The following is a 19470-nucleotide window of genomic DNA, read 5'->3' as shown; positions in this document are numbered from 1 at the left end:
GTCTGACGGTCCCCGAAGTTTCCGCCTTCAAAAGCTATGGTGAGACTGCGCTCTGACAGCCTCCTTCTTGCCTTTCGGTCCATGCTTTCCATGAACTGATTAGCTAGGGGGCTTCTCCATGGCAGAGGGTGTTTTATTAAAACTTTACTCTGCTTAGTAGGGCCCCCTTCGTTATTAGAGCCACTGTCCGCTGTATCGTCATCAGCCTGGTCATCCGCCTCTGACATCGACTCCTCTGATGACATATACTCCAGTTTCATAATTGCCTTGACTTTCTCTTTGTCCCCTGGTGATAGCGAGGTTGACAAGTCCGCTGCCTTGGATCTGGATTTTAGGAGCTAAAAGAAAAAAGAAAAAAAACCACCGTCAGTCAAAGTTTCTTATTAAACAAAGTCATAATCGTTGCAAATTCAGTTTACTCACATTTGTTTTCTTTGTGTTTTCCGCTGCATCTTTTGATGCCTTCCAAGGGCCCCTGAACGCTCTCTTTTGTTTCTCTTTCTTCTCGTCAGAAAGTGACTTTTAAGGGCAGCTGAAATTATATCAAGTACCCATATATTAAAACTTGAGACAAAATTTGTTAGAAATTTTGGCATTTGGCCGACAATTACTCCTTAGCATCCATTTGTTTTTGCTTTGTTTTGTTTTGTTTCGTTTTTTTTTCTTTTCTTTTTTCTTTTTTCTTTTTTTTTTTCCATGTTATTTTATTTCAAACTGCTTCCCCTCCCTTCGGCATTTGAATATTTCTAAAAGGATTTCGTTACCCCCTCCCCCCCCCCCCCGACCACCACCACCCTTTGTCCTCACCCCTCCCCCCCGGGTTAACTTTGATAGGTGCATAAGGCCTTTCGCACTTCGTAATATAAAATACATAAATACCTTCTAACTCGACGGCAGAGACATCCTTATGAACATTCAGAACTCTATCCCTTATTGCGTTATTAATATGTTCGTTGACGTCATCTCTGAAACTAATTAGGAAATGCCATATTTGAGTGGTAAGTGGAAACTTAATATGGAAAGAAACTATGGATGATTCAGACAAGATCATTTTTATTAAATTTTCATACTTACGCTTTAGTAAAATCCCATATAAGAGGGTTTTCTTCCCTGTCCCGTAATTTCTTTGCTACCAAGCGTACTTCAGACTGTAATAACATAATATAATTCATTAAAATCATAAGATGTACCTTAAGTTATTCTTAGACATAGTAATAATGTTTTCATTATTTGTATGGCTGTGATTGTATAATATTGGGAAAAAAATCGAAATCAAATCAATTCCTTTACAAAAAGGAAATTATCATTATCATTCAGTGTCTTGTTATTGGAAATCAATAGTAAAGTTTGGTAGCATTAACCACTACCATGGCGGGTTTCCCGCCAATTTTAGCATTGCATAAATTATACCGCTGCATAATTATACCAACTACTCTTCGCGCCAAGAATTCCCAGTAAAATTATCAATAAAAATAGCTTGCTTTTTTAAATATTGCCACTTTACTTACTGCAACAGCCTTTGAGACAGTAATCTTGGTCTTGCTGTTGTCCTTGTTCTGCTGGCTTTCTTTTAAGGCGGCTAGTATTTGGCGGTTTTGTGCTTGCAGTTCTTTAAACTGTTTCACAATCGTTTCGAAATTTGAAGAAATTTCTTCTTTTTCGCTGTCGGGGTCAACGTTCTCATTCTCGCTTGTTGCTTGCAATAGGCGATTTCTGTGTTCTCTTAGCACATCCTCGTTACCACCAGGGACAGAGGGAATAAGTATGTTAAGCCTTTGAGAATTGGCGCCATTTTCAGTATGTCTACTGGTACTGCTTGTACTGGTAGTTGCAGTAACAGAATGGATTGGCATTGGGCGTCCTGGTAAAGGTGTAGATGTTCTTCCCATTTTTTGATCGCGACGAATGAACGCAATTTATAAGCAAAGATATAGAATGTGCGGGAAACTAGATGACCGACAGAGTTTGTTACCTGTTTGTGACCAAAAGGCGAATGAACGAATAAGCACATCCACCGAACAAATCTACCCCCTATCTATCACGGCGTATCACGTGACTTGTGATGACATATACGTTCATATAATGAAGTCTAATAATGAAAAAAGGAATAACTGTCTTATAAAAATGCTGAAGTTGTATCCAGGATTCATGTTAAGTAATATATTTATTATCTTAAAGCTATTTGCTCCATTTTATAAAGTTATGAAATTTTTTCTAAAGCCTAGATTCACGAAATATCATTGCAATAAACTTGATTAGCTTCTAGCTCTAAAACCATCGTACCATTATCTGCCGCCAACAGTGACAGCTCTAAGGAAAAGGGCGCGGTAATAAAGATCCGGCGTGCTTTTGTCCAGTGGCATGTGGTTGATGGACGTGGAACTTTATTACGCTGGAATATGGCTGTTAGCCATTCAAAATGCTTGGATTTTGAGTAATTATCCCAATGATACACACCGTCTTTTTAATTATATAGTTCTGGAAAACAAAATGTCTTCTGCGATGTCAAAGCGTTATCATTGCTTTCATTGTAACGAAGATTTACATTACAGAGTATTTTGCCGTCACAAAGAAGAATTTTATGATCCTTTAACAAATCAATGGCAATTACAGCGGAATGACGACGAAGACTCAAATGATAGTATTTTCACTCACGAGATTGACGGCCAGAACGACACTTCTTCTAATGACTACAGCGAGATAAACGTTTTGGACCAAACTGATCAAGACTCCTCTGATGTGCCAAATACAAACCAACCATCAAGTGACGAATTCTTACCAGCTACTTCACAAAAAGGTATTGATGTTATACGTTTATTTGATGATTAGATTATATAATCTTTAAATGTTAAAGTCAAACTGCATAGATAAAAGACTGAATCTTTAACAAGCGGCTGATTTGCACATGATCTAGCTCCCCTATTGGATTTACTACCAAGCATTAGTGTTATTGAAGCGAGATTAAGTTAGAGGTACAAATGATTCTTTTCTATTTCTATCTTAGCCTCGTTTTCACCGTTACTTTTAAGAAGGGTGCATTATTAAGTAATCGGCTTATGGTTGCCATTAAAACCTCAGTGTTCATTCAGAAAGGTTCATTCAAAGAGTTTATAAAATCATAGCTAGAGATAACTCATTTAAAACGCCAAAAGAATTTACTATGTTCAAATGGATATTGCTGTACATTTTTGTCTCCAAATCAATTCATGACTGTGGTCATCCTGAGATAGCATGGTATCCGGCAAAACATGTTTGTCAAGTTAGAGAAATACAATTATAAGTAATTTATTTAATATGTCTCTTGGGTTTTTTATTTTCGATTTATCATTTTTCTTTCACGAATTATAAATTGTTGTTTTGCTGACTTAGAAATTTATATTTTATTTTCAATGGAAATCATTTATTTTCAGAGCAAAATTTGGGTCAAAATTATACATTTAGGGACCGGTCATTATTTAAGTTGGAGGTAGGGGGGGGGGGGGGGGGGGGGTGGAGGAGAAATTGTCAGTGACGCAAAAAAATTTCAAGGCCCCCCATTTGAAGGCATCCAAGTTTATCGAAAACCCCCCATGGATTGTAGTAAAAAATTTAAAAATTTTCCCTAAAAGTCATTTTTAAATTTCAAGACTTTCACTAGCAAAAATTTCAGGCCCCCCCCCCCCCCCCAATTTTTTCTCCCCCCCCCCCCCCCCAACTTAAATAATGACCGGTCCCTTAGCCCATGAGGTTTTTTTTACTGACATTTTTTTTCCTAGTATTATAATGGTTTCAGACTTTATCTTATACTATGTTGCAGTTATACAATGCCGAATGAATAAAATACATCGTATTTGCTTATGTTTAAAGGAGACGGAATAAATAACTTTGAGGAAGAAGATCAAGTGTTTTGGGATGACAAGTTGGACAGTGAATCTGACCATGAAGAGATAAGAGGAAATGAAAGAAGGAGATTGGTTGAAACTTGGGATATTGATATCGAAGACGTAGAAAGAGATTTTGAACAATCTAGTGCAGAAATAAGCGTTGCCGTCGAAGCAAGTTCCCGAGTGACCCTTATTAACTGGATTGCCTTGTTTGTGTGCTTTTGGTCTGCATACGTTTCTGTACCAGACCGAGGCATTGATATTCTCCTCGCCTTTTTTAAAGCGATTTTTGAGGTTTTGTGTGAGCTTTCGCCAATCATTTTCCCAACCGCAGTATTGGTTTTCCCGAGCTCCTTCAAACTCTTGAAAAATTATCTTTCTTTTAAAGATAAGCATTCAAAGTATGTTGTTTGTCCGAAATGCGACACCCTATACCGTTTTCAAGACTGCATAACAACAAGATTCGGGCGTGTCATTGCTAAACCATGTTCTCACATTGCTTTTCCGAATCACCGTCAATTGTTTCGCCGCACACCTTGTGGAGCGGAATTGCTTAAGGAAATTCGTTTGAAAAATGGACAGACAAAATTGTACCCACATAAAGTTTATTGTTATAAAAGCATCAGAGACACTCTAACTCACTTTATTAAGCGACCAGACTTTGTACAAAAATGTGAGATTTGGAGAAATCGGAATGTACCGGACGATATTTTAGTTGATATTTACGATGGCCAAGTGTGGAAAGATTGGCAATATTTTAACGGCACTCCTTTCCTTGCCCAGCCTAATAATTATGCTTTTATGCTGAATGTTGACTGGTTTCAGCCTTTTAAGCACAGTGTCTATAGCGTTGGAGTCATATATATGGTCCTCCTAAATCTTCCGAGAAAAGAAAGGTACAAAGAGGAAAACGTAATAATAGTTGGGGTAATACCTGGTCCACACGAGCCCAAATTGAATATCAATACGTACTTACAACCACTTGTAGCCGAATTGAACTTATTGTGGCACGAAGGCATCCAAGTTCGGCCTCATGGGAGTAGAACAGCAAGATGTTTTCGAGCTGCCCTCCTTTGTATTGCTTGTGACATTCCTGCACTAAGAAAAGTTTGCGGTTTCTTAGGATGTACTGCTCACCGAGGGTGCTCAAAGTGCACAAGATTTTTTCCCGGAGATTTTAGTAGCATGGATTTTTCAGGTTTCGAAGATGACGATACACCAAGGACAAATGAAGAGCATCGAAGAGAGGCTCAGAAAATACTCAATGCAACAACCGCTGATGAACGAAACCAAATTGAAACTTCCACTGGAACAAGATATTCTGAACTCTTACAGTTGCCTTACTTCGATTGTACTCGTTACCATGTTGTTGATCCTATGCACAATTTGTTTTTAGGGACAGCAAAACATTTAATGAAAAATGTATGGCTAAATGCTGAAACGCCAATTATTTCTAAAGAAAATTTGAATAAAATCCAGGAAAAGGTAGATGACGTCAAAGCACCATCATTTATTGGGCGTCTCCCGAAAAAGATATCAACATCGTTTGGAGGATTTACTGCTGATCAGTGGAAAACATGGACTCTCTTGTATTCTGTATTCTGCATTTGGAATATCGTTCCAACAGATGATTTGGAGCTGTGGAGGTTATTCGTATTGTCCTGCTTTCACCTTTGCTCTCCACTTATTACAACTGAAGAGCTACAAGAAGGACATGATTACCTAGTGGAATTTTGTAAATCGTTTGAAAAAAGATATGGAAAGGAACGTGTTACGCCAAACATGCATCTACACCTGCACCTCAAACAATGTATTTTAGATTACGGGCCTGTATATTCATTTTGGCTTTTCAGCTTCGAACGTTTCAATGGGATTTTAGGAGCGTTTCGAACTAACAATAGATCTGTTGAAATACAAATCATGAGAAAATTTCTCCAAAAGCATGAACTAAGAGATATCCCTTTACCAGAGAGATTTCGAGAAACTTTCCAACCAGTATTTCAACTTCTTCAGGAGGCACAACAAGTAGGAACACTTGGCGAAAGCATCCCATCAATACCATCAACACTTAATCTTTCAGTTGGTCAAGTACTACGTTGCTAGAGTGGAGCAATATGAATGCATACTCATGTTTTTCACCTCGATCCATTGATGTTCTTGATGATGACTATACAGAATATCTCTTTAAAGCTTATGAAACAATTTTACCTCAACACTCGGTCATTGAAAGTGTTACCGATACGTTTGAGAGAGTTAGTACCATTGGATATTCGGGGACAAAGCTAGGGTCCTCTGACTCTAGACTGGAACGTTCTTCCTTCATTCTTGCAAGTTGGTGTGGCCAATATAGTGGCAGTATTGAGACCGATTCATTTGACTTGCGCCCCGGTGTTGTCGATTTCTTTCTTAAACAAACCATTATAATTGATGGCAAGCAGGAATCATTGTGTATGGCAAAGGTTCGATGGTATCAGCGACATCCAGAAAGACACAGGATTGGCAGACCACATGAAATTTGGTGCAGAAACTTGTTTGAAATGGAAGGGCCCTCTACATTCATTCCCATACAAAGGATACACAGCCAGTTTGTTGCTGCTTACGATGTTATTGACAAAGAAAGAGTATTAATTGTTTGTCCTTTACAACGTAAATTGTACGGATGATGGAGATGACAGTAAAGTATCATCCAGGAAAAATATTCAAAGCTATCAAAAATAAACTGTTTGAACTGTGCATCAGTAACTAGATAGTCAAAATGAAAATTGAATGAATTCTTTGATGACTTTAAAATTAGATGAATTAAAATAATTATGAATGAAATTGCATATATTGCCAATAAAAAAGATGAATTCATATGTTTAGACTAAACAAAATTGATGCTTCAAATAATATTACAGATGTTAGCGGTTTGAAATGCAGCTGAGGTTAATGGGTTAATGAGTTTTCTTATTGTCACTGGAAAAAACGCATGTACGACTTACGCATATTAAAAATACATCGTCCGCGTTTTTTCCTGTGTGTATCAACGCATATAACCTCACTTTCATGACATCAAAGCAAAACAATGATTGAATTAATGTGGTCGCAACATTGATGTCATGCGTTAGGAGAAAAAATTGACACATATGACTGAGATGGACCTGCATGCACTCCCCCCTCGTAAGTCGTAAAAACAAGCCAACATCCATCATAATTCAGTTGAAAAATTATTGAGTTGTTTTGAAAAGTTTTGATTGCAATAAATTGAAACGGAAACCTCACATCGGATATACTCAGTTTGGGGTATTGTATTTGCTCCCCAGGTAAATATGGGGCAAAGCCTAGTGCAAAGTTGATTTCATATGTGCCCTTCATTTGACAATAGGGCAAATATAGGGCAAAAACGGTTATCATATATCCCCACTGGGTAAATGCGTCTAAACTAAGGGCAAATATATAACATATTTACCCATGTGTTCAGATGTATGGCAAAGCAATGGCAAATTTATTAGAAATTTACCCCGACCTTTGCCTGCATAGGCAAATGTATGGGCAAATATAGAGCACCATATTTGCCCAACATTTGCCAAGCGGACATATGATGACCAAATCCATTATTTCGTCGAGTGCCCCCCCCCCCCCCCCCCCAGTCAACTCCAAAAAGTCACGTGATTGATAGTAAGCAATTACTCCACAGAATAGAGAAAAAACATATACTTATTTCAATAAAGTTAGTCACCAAAAACCTAGAAAGCCGTGATCGCTGAGAATCATGGGAAATATTTCATATTCAACAAGTAAGGGTTTTGACACAAACTGCAGCAGTTGAGGATGTTCAGAAGAGGTGAACTTGTAACTGGTAGAAGATCTCAAGTCCATCAACAGTTATCAAGCGGTTGAAACATGTAAAATGTATCTATCCATAATCCTTGTCGGTCTCAGCTTTGTAGCTTTTCAGGTGACTAACTTTATTGAAATAAGTGTATACGGGCAGCCCTGGAGCCCAATTACCCGGAGCGCAAAAGTAGTACCCCTCTCTCGAATAATTATTTTCTCAGACTGGTTATTTTTAGATTGAGTTCGTATTGATATCAAAAAAAAAAAAAAAGACATTCCTTATTGCCAAACATACATTGTTCCGTCACAATAAAGACACGCGGGACTTAGGACAATAATTCACCATCTTAAAACGTTGTCGTTCCAAATTTGATTGTTTAATTTATGAAATGTTGTTCATCAGGGACTTAAAACCAACCCTGAACGTCCAATCAGACTCAGTGAAAGCAAAACGTTTTGTTTGAATATGTACATATATACTTTGTCATACAGTAATTCACGCTTGATCTGTCATTGAATGTTGTTGAAAATGATGACAAGATTTCATCGAAACGTCCAGCAATTGGTATTTTCTTAATCAAATGTTTATCAAGATCCATACCATCATTCTTTATTAATTCATCTTATTCATATGCCTGGCGGCTATAGCTTTGTTTTCCATATCTCGACGGATTGGAAAGCCTTGTTTATTATAGATGGTTTGGGAAAACGATAATTTCTAACGATCCAAAGGAAAATATGTGCGTTGTACGCTCAAAGTACTATGGACTCCTGATCCGGGATTTTAAGTAATATATACAGTATGAGTGACCGTGTTATATACGACATATAAATTCGAGGCGTAGCCGATAGTTTATATATCATATACACAGAACACGGACACGAATATTGTATATTGCTTAACAAACGTGTAGGTTAGTTCCTTTGCGTTTCACTAAAGTTTTCAAGATAAAAATGATTCTACCCAAGAAATTAAAAACCAAGTTAAAGTTTATGCAAATGAATATAAAACTCTTCACGGTCATGATTTCTAGAAGAGATAACTAGCTAAAAACTAGTGTGAGATGCGTCTGTGTTTCTAATGAAACAGTTATGATAAAAAGGTAAATTTTACACCGTTAAAAGATGAAAAGCCTTACTGACGTATCGGACGCTAGTCCTTCGTCGGAGTAAAAGAGCATGGTCATGATTTCTATTGTGTTTTCCTCTTGAATTATTAATGACTTGTTAAATATGAATATAATATTTTTTAATCACACACAGAAAAAAACATGAAGCTACTTATTGCCGTTGGGCTTCTTGTAGTTGCCCTTCAAGTCTTTGCTGAAGAAGTAACAGAAGTAAGTATGGTTCATAGTGATAAAGGAAGACGTATGCGCATGCGCCAGATCACCAAAACAAATATGGCGGCTACTGAAGTTTTCGTCACGCGAAAAAAATATTTTTAGCGCACTCAATGGAAATATATATTTTTTTCATGATTTAAAAGACCAATAATTATTGTTAGTATAATTTTAGACTTGAATATAGGATTTCGCGCGCTGCGATTGGTCGAGTGACCAGTGATTCTGGTTTCCCAAAGTTTACCATGCCCAGAACGGAAGTAATAGAGAGTTTTAGATTGGCATTTTTTCTCCCCGCAAAAGGCAAACGTGACCACGTTTTCATACTTTTCCTGTATTTTGCTTTACCTTTTGCAAACCTTCTCACCAGGCGCAAATATTCTTTTGGTTTTCTACTACTTGGACCTTTTTGCGATTCTTTTTCAGTAATTTAAAATGATTTTTTTACTGGTCAACTGACGTTTCACATTAGCCGTGAACGTAAATCTAAAACTCTTTAATACTAAAACGTTTCTTATCCTGAATTTCGACTTTTCTCTTAAATTCAAGTCTAAAATTTTGCTAAGCCAATTCTTTCCCTCTGGCTCAGTGATTATGGTGAACATTTATCATGCCAATAACCACTTTGCCTTCGGCGAATAATTGTTAAAAACCATAGAGATTTTTTTTTTCAATTTGTATTGGCTGTTTGAAATGAAAAGCATTACCGCAAATTAAACTTCAAGTATGCCAATACGTTACTTGATAAATACTTAATATTTTATCAACTTTTACAGACTGGCAGTGAAGATGCTCCAATGGTGGCTAAAAGAGCAATTTCAGGTGATTTAATGAATTGAATACTCGAATAATTGAATAATGAGTTTAATGCAGAATATAGACGGGAAAAATAAAAAACAAAAACAAAAAAAACAATGCATGAAAAAGTTAAAAAAGACAATTATAGTGACACATGTCCTTTCAACTATACATCATTTGTTTGCTTTTTGTTTTTTGTTTTTATTGTCGTTGAAAATGTTAAAATATCATAACTTTCTTATCAAGATTGATCAAATTCTCAATTCTTACTGTGATGTTTGAATTTACGTTGGTTTTGAGAAACCTAGGTTCCAGTCCCTTCCTCGACATAATAATGCCTAATACCAGTCCTCTCAGCCAAAGAGAATGCAAAAAATTCTTAACTCATATATTATATAACAGATCGTAATTAACAATAAAAAATAGCTATTACAGCTATTTGTAATTTCAGACATTTGTGTTACCTAGCTCGTTTAGCTTTATAGTTATTCTAGGTAACCTCTACCATTCTTTTGTAAATATATTTATATCTATATATTTTTTCTATTGTAATCTCTGGTATAAATAAGGCACATTATACTGTATTATATTGAAGAAGACAGCTGGGTCAAGTGCAGTGCATTGTTGGACTTCCTAGGGAAAATATTTTAAAGATGGCGTCTATTTCGATCACTTAAACCGTCCGCATAATGCACTGAAGAGAATATGAATACTTCATATTCTCTTGATGCACTTCAATGCAAGCACTAGCCAGTTTCGTCCAGATTTTTTCTCTCAAACTCCGCAGTTCTTACATTTGAGTGAGTATAAATTAAAAATATCTATTTCTTTATAAAGCATATCGCCACATTGGTTGCTACCGGGACAAGCCTGTTAGAGCACTAAGAATTGTTCTCGGCCGTGTTCATGGCAGGGGAGCTGTGAAAGCCTGTGCAAACTTGGCAAGAAGGCGAGCATTTGCAGTATTCGCTATTCAGGCTAAATCGTGGTGCTTCTCTGATCAAAATGCTCACCTTAGATATACGATATATGGTAAAGCAAGAAATTGTGCTAATGGTGTTGGTGGAGGATGGGCTAACGATGTCTATCGATTAAAAATGCTTCGTAAGTAAAATTAAAGCTTGATAATCCCTTGCGCCAACTTGAAAGGAGACTGTGCATGGAAGCAAGTACAAAACAAACATTGTAAACAAATTAAATTCATTGATTTAAGAGGGGAAAAAAGGATGGATGGGTGGATGGGTGGATGGATGGGTGGATGGATGGGTGGATGGATGGGTGGATGGATGGGTGGGTGGATGGATGGATGGATGGATGGATGGATGGATGGATGGATGGATGGATGCATGCATGCATGGATGGATGCATGGATGGATGGATGGATGGATGCATGGATGCATGGATGCATGGATGCATGGATGCATGGATGCATGGATGCATGGATGCATGGATGCATGGATGCATGGATGCATGGATGCATGGATGCATGGATGCATGGATGCATGGATGCATGGATGCATGGATGCATGGATGCATGGATAGATGGATAGATGGATGGATGGATGGATGTTTTTCTTATTTACTTCTAGCATATGTAAGCGTGGGCTGCTTCAGAGACAAGCATGCAAGGGCACTTCCGTTATACCTTGGATATCGACGCGGGAACATCAAGTGGTGTGCCAATTTGGCCAAGGCGCGTGGCTACAAGGTTTTCTCTGTCCAGTATAACGGCCAGTGTTTCAGCGGCCCAACCGCCCAGGCATCATATAGTAAATATGGAAAATCGAGTGGATGCAGAAATGGGGTAGGAGGAACATGGGCCAACAATGTGTATCGATTCACTTCGCCATCAGGAGGTAAGCCATCTAGTATTTTACAATAACAGAGCGTATTCTCGCAAATTGATTGGCTGAAAGCCATTATCAAAAAGAGGACAGACACATGGCCCGGAGCCAGCGCGCGCTTGAAACCGTTTTTTTAAAAAACTTTTTCTCGTTTCTAGATGTTTTCCTTTTTCTATTATTGCAAAAACAAAGAACAAAAAACGAAAAAAACAAAAACAAAAACAAAAACAAAAACAAAAAACAAAAAACAAAAAACAAAGAAACAAAAAACAAAAACAAAAACAAACAAAAAACAAAAAAAGAGCAAAAAAACAAAACAAAAAACAAAACAAAAAAACAAAAAAAAAAAACTTTCATAGATAACAATTGTCTGTCCTCTTATTGAACATAGATGAAGTCTCAAATTGTTCATAGGACTTAAAGTGCCCATCACCCTTCTGACAATATTCACAGTATTAATTCTACATGGGGTAAGATGTTGAATAACACTAAAAAAATATATAGTTTAAGTGCAACTTCTTGAAGTCTTAAAGGTTTTTCCATGCCATATGCTAATGCTGTGACGTATGAGGAGTAATCATTTAATATATAAAACACTGCTGGTACAGATAAATTAAATTTGAAATACGTCATTGTTTTCCCCATTGCTCTCATAGAAATGATTGCAAGTTAGTTTTCACATAGAAGCCGGTGTTTCGAATTACGAGGAATAACAAATAACAATAAATGCCTCCTCATACGTCACAACATTAGCATATGACATGGAAAAACCTTCATAACTTCAAGAAGCCGCACTCAAACTATGTAATTTTTCGGGTTATTCAACATCTTACCCCATGTAAAATCAATACTGAGAATATTGTCAGAAGGGTGATAGGCACTTTAACAGTGAAGCACTCGCTGCGCTCGTAGTTCCACTTGAGTTATTTTAAGCTACTTCAAAAACCTTGGTCGGTCTGAAATCTGAGATGGGCAATATGAGACTGAACGGAACTTTTGTGCTTTTATGTTTTCTGTCTAATACACGAAAACTCAAATTTATAACCTGAGTATCAGGCCTTCAGGGTGTCCTAGGAGGGGTTGGGGGGCCTGGGGAGAGGGGGAAAGGGAGGGGGAGGGGGGAGGTGGAGGAAGGGACGTCTCTTGTCTCCCCCTCTTCCCCTCTTCCCATCACATTTCTAACTCACAAGTTCATGCTTCATATTCCATTTTAAAAAGAAACTATGTTGTGGTTCTCCAGTGAATATATTACATTTTGCAGCGTGTTACTCGGTCTCATATTTCAGATTTTAGACCTCTGGCCGAAAATATTTTTTGAAATAGGTGTATATTTATTTGAATAAGATTAGTCACTGGAAAAGATCCAAAAGTGAGAATACATTTTACATGTTTCAACCGCTTGTTACGATTGATGGATTTGCAAATCTTTTACCAGTTATAGTCTCATCTCTTCTGATCGACAATCCTCAAGCTGCCGTTTGTCAAAAAGCTATACTTGTTTGAAATGAATTGTTTCCCATTATCCTCAGTGATCTTAGCTTTCTATAGGTTTTTGGTCTTTGACAATTTTGTATTGAAATAGGTACGAACACTCAATTTCAAAATCATTGTCGGGTTCAAAACATGAGAAATAAAAGGTGAAACAGAAAGTTATTATGGGAAAAGACATAATCATCCTCTGATGTATTCATTTGAAATACACAGACGATAAACAACATGTGTTCAAAGCCTTCAGCTTTTTGTCAGTAAAACAATTTATAAACATTTCACGATTTGTATCACTAGGTGCATCTAGTTAACGCACTTCCCATCTACTACTATTATTATTATTTATTATTATTATCATCATTATTGTTATTTATTTATAATTATAATTATTTATTATTATTATTATTATTGTTATTATTATTATTATTATTATTGTTATTATTATTATTATTATTATTATTATTAATATTAATATTACCATTTTGGTCTCATCTTCTCTGTTCTCTGTTTTTGATTCCGAAAATAGTATGGCCATTGAGTACTATATAACCTAATCATGTTACTGAGTCATGTTTATTATCTCATTGCACTTATATAAACTCTTCCTTCTCAGGTAGAAAGGTTAAAAAGCTGAACCAGAATCCAGTGTGTTTTCAGGCCAAAGGGAATCGTCCAGGAACCTTCCAATACTATGGTCCAAGCAAGATAGTCAATGGCCTTCTTTTGACTCTCATTTAGCAGATGGGGCTGTGGGGACGCTAATCTCAATGTGTTGGTTACTGATCAGTACAACTACTTGATCTATCCGCGCAGAGAGTACATCGTCGACCCCAAAGGTAATAACTCTTAGAGAGTAGAAAACTTCGAACGAGAGAAATTAAACTAAGAGAAGGAATCCCCAGGCCCCATCATGAGCACTCTTTGATGCTATTTTTAGAATCTTTGGGGCTATCTTTAGAATCATTCATGCTTTTATTAGAATCATTTATTTACTCGTTTGATTTTTTGCACGCGCTTACTGTGCGAGCTCTACCCCGTTAGCTTATGTTTTCTTGCGTGTTTTTTCCCAAGAAATGACGTAAGCAAAGAGCGTACAGCATGTGAAGTTTGCACGTACATAAGGCAAATGCGATTCTAAAAATAGCTTCGAACGGTGCCTATGATTACGAACATGAATACCAAAATACCTTCCCTTAGTTCATGTTCTTAATGTTTGTAGTTTTTAATAAGAGAAAAAAAGAAGGAAGCAAAACAGGCAAAATACAATACAGCTCTGAGATTCGCAGATATCATCAATATACGTACTTTTTCGGCCATGTTGGGCTTAATGTTTTCCCATTTCGAACCACGTGTTATCTCATCTGGAGTAAGCTAGAGTATCATTTCTTTGTTTAACGGTTGCACATAAGAAGACACATGAATATGGATACAACTCAAACAAAGAATCTTATTCTCAAGACCAAGTGTCATTCCCTAGAGTATCATTTCTTTGTTTAACGGTTAGACATGAAAAGACAAATGAATATGTAATACAACTCAAACAAAGAATTATATTCTCAGGAGGATGACACTTGGTCTGAAACGGGAAAACAATTCGCCCAAGCCGAAAAGTTCTGTTTAGCTTGTTAGAGGGAGGAAAACCGGAAAATCCGGACAAATCCCCAAACTCGACATCAAGGGAGACAGAGCTAATACAGTGGCGTAACCAGGGATCTTGCTGGGAAGGTGCATAGACAATTATTTGCCAGAACCAAAGAAAAAAAAAAAAAAAAAAAAAGAAAAAAAGAAAGAAAAAGAAAAAACAAAAAAACAAAAACAAAAAGAAAAAAACAAAAAGAAAACAGGGAATAAATAATGGGTGAGTGATTATTAACAATGCTACAATATGCAGATGGAAAGTAGTCTTCATTTAATCAAAAAATATTTACATGCAATTTTAAAGCAAAAGGAGATAGATGAGCGGACCTTAAGCTTTTATGGGGGGTGCACGTGCAACCTGTTCTCCCCTCTGGTTACGGTTGTTATAAACTCATTTTCGATACTTTTTATCAAACTGCGTCCAGGTCTGTGGTACCGGCTTCCTGGAAAACACTCCAAGTTCTCCAAATCTTTGTTCTTTTCCAACGTGGCTTCCCCATTCCATCTTACCTCGTCAATGAAGTTGAAACTATGGTTTGGTGAGGATCTGAAGAATTGGTCGGAAGGAGACAATTTTGGTCGTGTCTGTGTTGATGTGTACGCTTGGTTTGCTTGAATATCATTAGGTCCTTAACGGTGTTTTGAACACATTATCTTCGCTTTAATTCACTAACAACCCCACTAAGTTCTAGCTTAGGGATGGCCCACTAGATAATCGAGTTAGGGGGGGGGGGGGGGGTGTTGGTTACAGGAATTTACGTTGCACGACACTCAATTATCTAATAGTCCTCCCTTTACCCTTGAGCAATTTTTTTTACTTTCAAAATTTTAGTAACATAGTTTTCTTTTTTTTGGTTGATATTTTTTGGAATGAAAAGTGTAAGAATGCTGAAAGCCAATGGCTACCAAAGCTCATTTATTTTTAATCATGTAATTGTTTTATACGTTATTCAATAAAGTGCATTTAGAATATTGCCTTTTGCTGACACTTCCTTAGTCTCTCTCGCAGCCGTTCGTACTGTCTTCGCGCAACGCTCCCCTTCCTTCGTGACCACGATCAATGTATTGCTCATTTCTCTTAGAGAAACATTCAGTTCTCACTCTACGCGAGTAAGTTCAACTACTTTGAAGCCAAGCTATTATGGTTGCGTCTAAAGCATTCTTTCAGAATCTGTGATGGTTGATATTCCTGAAATCGTTGGTAGATTGTTCTTATTAATGTTTTTATTGGACGGCCTTTTCTTTTGTTGCTTGTATCTATAAAAGTTAGCTTCTTGATATATCTGCGGTTTGAGGAGCGTATTGTATATGTGCAAACCATTTTAGTTGTTGTTTCAAAACAAAGTCCTTCAAAGGCCTTGCTCTAATATATTCATGTATTTGCTCATTCGTTATTTTATATGAAATATCATATACTTGATCATCATCATTATCATCATCATCATTTGCATCTAAGGGAATCATCTTCCTCTTCTGTCCAGTTTTAACGAGGTTCCGTAAAAAGCTTTCTTCGAGAAAACGATTCGCGATTAGAGTTGCAGAAATTGCTCAGTGCCACGCGGCTTTACTTGTTTTCTTGATTAGGATTTATTCGCTCGCCTTTGATGGTTACGAGTATGTACCACAGGTAACTAGAGGAAAAGACTGGTGACGTGTGCTGAAACTGATAGCCTGGTCCTATACCCAAATATACAGTCAATGTCATTAACGTTGTCCACCGAAAAAAAAAGACATTCAGACATTTACACATTTACACATTTAGACTAAAAGAAATATCACATGTTTCCTTGAACGTTTGGCGTAAAACAAACGCTGAAATACCATTCTCCATCTTAAATCCTTACTAAATGGCCAGGGCATTCTGGAATTTCGATTCACGAGTTGAATTTTACATTTAAAGTTCAGGCTGACGCACACGAGGCAAAGAAAACATAATATAAACGTGATATTTCTTTTAGTCTGAATGTCTTAATGACTAAATGTGTAAATGTGTAAATGTCTTTTTTCGGTGGACAACGTTAATGACATTGACTGTATATAAAGTCAAACAGTACGTTACTGAAACAGGAAAGTAGAATCTTGAAGAATTTCAAAGTAAATTTTAAGCATATCAAATCCTTCGATGTTCTGAATGCACAAGTATTTTACAGACACAGGTAGGAAGAGTGTGCGTTTTTCTACAGTTGTTTGACCGGTTCACCCCGGCTTGGGGGACAAATGATTTTCAAGATAAAAGCGAGCCAGAAATTCAATGAAAACACGGCTTTCGTTTCGTAAACTTCAACTATAGCACACTTCATCGGCGCGTAGTTCGTCTATCCTGAATTCATTGCAATATTCTATCTACCTAGTTACTGTTGCTATGTCGGTTAAGCTATGTTTTTTTGATTTACGGCATGGAAAAAAACACCGATTGCTAAAAATTTCATATGCCTGTCTTATAATCAATGCATCCAAAAGGTACTTTAAGAAAAAAATCGATAGCTACTAAAAAAATCTAAGGAATTATTTGTGTTTGTTGGTCGGACATTCTGTATTCCATTAGGAAAACTACCCATTCTTCGAAATGACCAAATTCATACCATAAGTTTTACCTCATAATTTAGTTTTTAAGTTCTGTTATGAAAGAAAATATGACCAATGTTATGAGAGAGAAAATGAACATTTTTACTGACAACAAATTAAGCAAGACATCCGTTTTCTAACTACCATTACTTATGAAAACAAGAAAAAGAATGATCAATTAGCTATATAAAAATATCGATATAATATTTCAGCAAGGCTACCATCACGCACAAGTTTAGATAATGGTATGCATTGTATTCACAAGTAAACAAGTAGCTCTTCTCATTAGCAATTGTACCTCTTGTTACGCCCTACACAGCTTTTATCACTTTGCTCAGTTATTTTAGGATTATTCTCTAGAATCTTATGATAGAAATGTTCCTTGTAGTCTTTTCTATACATTTACAATATATTCATATATTATTATTAGTTTTATCTATGTTTAATTCCAACAAGATTTTCACTCGTATTACTCGTCATTAGAATAACGCACTAAGGAATTTACTTATTTGGCTTTTAGCCAATCATGATTCAACGCTATTATCACATTGATTAGAGATTGACACCTGTCATAGAATTATTATGAATAGAGCTCATGTAATTAGTTCAACACAGAGAAATGTTTGAACTACTCCACGTGCGAAACCATCTACCATATCTTTTAAATATATACTTTTCAAATCCGTTAGTCAGGTAAGTTTCCAGATGGCTTGATGGGTTGCAAGAATTGACGGGTTGCAAGCATTCCCAAGAGAGTTAAAAGACAAAAACATGGCGGCCATTGTGGTACTGTTAACAATGGATGCTAATGAGAAATCTTTTGTTAAATGGTACCAAACATGGCCGCGATGGCGTAACGTACAAACGAAGAATAGTGAAGAATAGTGTCAAACTTTACCTTCGAGATACCTGGAGAAAGACTTCCTATCTACTTTTGGCTCCTCTGTTCTATAATCAGATAGCTTTTTCATTATTATTACTTATTATATATTATATTTTATTTCAAATAAGCTCTGACTAGCTTTTGCCTATAAGTTTCATGAAATAGTTTCATGAATAATTTTACTGGCAAACGAATAGAATTAAAATGACAATAGAATACCGCATGATTGATATTCATACATCGAGCTACACTTTCTGCCTTGCCTGTGTTCCATTCGGCCTTTTCTTTTGCAGACTTCGAAAGAAAAGGCCGGACGGGAACGCAGGCTATTTTATGCCTGGAAAATTTCAAATTTTTAAGAATCGCTTATCAAACACTCCAGTTTATAAATGCTAGATTCATAATGAATTCACTGAAAAACCAAAGTCAAAGATTTCAGTGAGTTCTGATACACTTGAATGTAATTATATAAAAATAAACATATTGTTAGCTGTTCAAACAATTGTTAATTAAACGATTACAAAAGGACGCCACGTGTCGGCTTCTTCAAACTGCACGTGTGCTTAGCTTTCCGTAACTAAGTTAGTCGTCATAGCAACGCTTGAGGTTGCGATACGAGTGGGGTGGTGTTGAATATTTAGAGTAAAAAAATACTGCATGTGGCTCAACTAAGCAATCTGGTTTTGTGTTCTTTAATCATGACTCTGGACGTTTTACAGGAATTTACTTAACAAGTATCCGTAAAACTAGTAAAGAAAGAAAGAGCTAAATTACCTGAAAATCGTATCGAGTTCAAACATATACCATATGCTAGTTACGTAATAAAGAATCATTTGTACGATTTGTACAATTACAATAACAACTTGTTAAATCACGAATAATATACTATTACATTTGAATATATAATGCCTATATGTAGATTATATGAATATGAATATTTAGCGTTCATACCTTGTCCAGTGGGCTTAGAGCAGCAACGAAGCTCAACAAGCACGAAGCTCAAACACGAGTAGACTAACTGTATTAAATTACTAAGCTTGATTGATTAGTTGATTGTAAGGGAAATAATTAATGTTTAATCAAAGTGAGCGAGTGTAGCCTCGGTCACACTGCAACCTAAAAAAAAAAGAAGAAGCCCATAATGCAAAACATCTGATACTTTCTCTTGGCAAAGTAATTATAAATGTTCTATAAAACGACTTTGGAAAAGAAATTGTTAGTTATTTTTATTA

At 36.4% G+C, this 19470-nt stretch overlaps 3 protein-coding genes and 1 long non-coding RNA gene across 4 annotated transcripts; 2 read left to right on the top strand and 2 right to left on the bottom strand.

Annotated features, from left to right (window-relative positions):
* Positions 1-419: 419 nt before the first annotated feature.
* LOC148913116 (uncharacterized) lies at positions 420-2107 on the bottom strand. The gene is made up of 4 exons (XM_089026405.1): positions 1509-2107; positions 1075-1148; positions 880-971; positions 420-532 (listed from the first exon to the last, which is right to left on the bottom strand). The coding sequence occupies exons 1-4, from the start codon at positions 1887-1889 to the stop codon at positions 420-422; spliced, it is 660 nt and encodes a 219-aa protein (XP_088882531.1). The 5' UTR covers positions 1890-2107.
* Positions 2108-2121: 14 nt separating this feature from the next.
* Positions 2122-8090, top strand: LOC148913115 (uncharacterized). The gene is made up of 3 exons (XM_089026404.1): positions 2122-2797; positions 3847-4116; positions 8083-8090. The coding sequence occupies exons 1-3, from the start codon at positions 2362-2364 to the stop codon at positions 8088-8090; spliced, it is 714 nt and encodes a 237-aa protein (XP_088882530.1). The 5' UTR covers positions 2122-2361.
* An 858-nt stretch (positions 8091-8948) lies between these two features.
* LOC116288968 (uncharacterized) lies at positions 8949-15344 on the top strand. Its single transcript, XM_089026656.1, has 6 exons — positions 8949-9019; positions 9799-9844; positions 10658-10924; positions 11410-11676; positions 13766-13988; positions 15216-15344. Exons 1-5 carry the CDS (start codon positions 8951-8953, stop codon positions 13888-13890), a joined length of 774 nt encoding a protein of 257 aa, XP_088882782.1. The 5' UTR covers positions 8949-8950; the 3' UTR covers positions 13891-13988; positions 15216-15344.
* On the bottom strand, positions 15039-19315 carry LOC148913114 (uncharacterized). The gene is made up of 2 exons (XR_016119155.1): positions 19190-19315; positions 15039-15337 (listed from the first exon to the last, which is right to left on the bottom strand). It is a non-coding gene; the product is annotated as an uncharacterized LOC148913114 (long non-coding RNA).
* Between the last annotated feature and the right edge of the window lie 155 nt (positions 19316-19470).

Source organism: Actinia tenebrosa, unplaced genomic scaffold (assembly GCF_029948245.1).
Source record: "Actinia tenebrosa isolate PJP-AT-01 unplaced genomic scaffold, QUT_ActTen_1.0 PGA_scaffold10__47_contigs__length_13832649, whole genome shotgun sequence".
In the NCBI taxonomy this organism is placed as follows: domain Eukaryota; kingdom Metazoa; phylum Cnidaria; class Anthozoa; order Actiniaria; family Actiniidae; genus Actinia; species Actinia tenebrosa.
The sequence above is the reverse complement of the archived record's forward strand: the minus strand, read 5'-3'. Positions and strand labels throughout refer to the sequence as shown.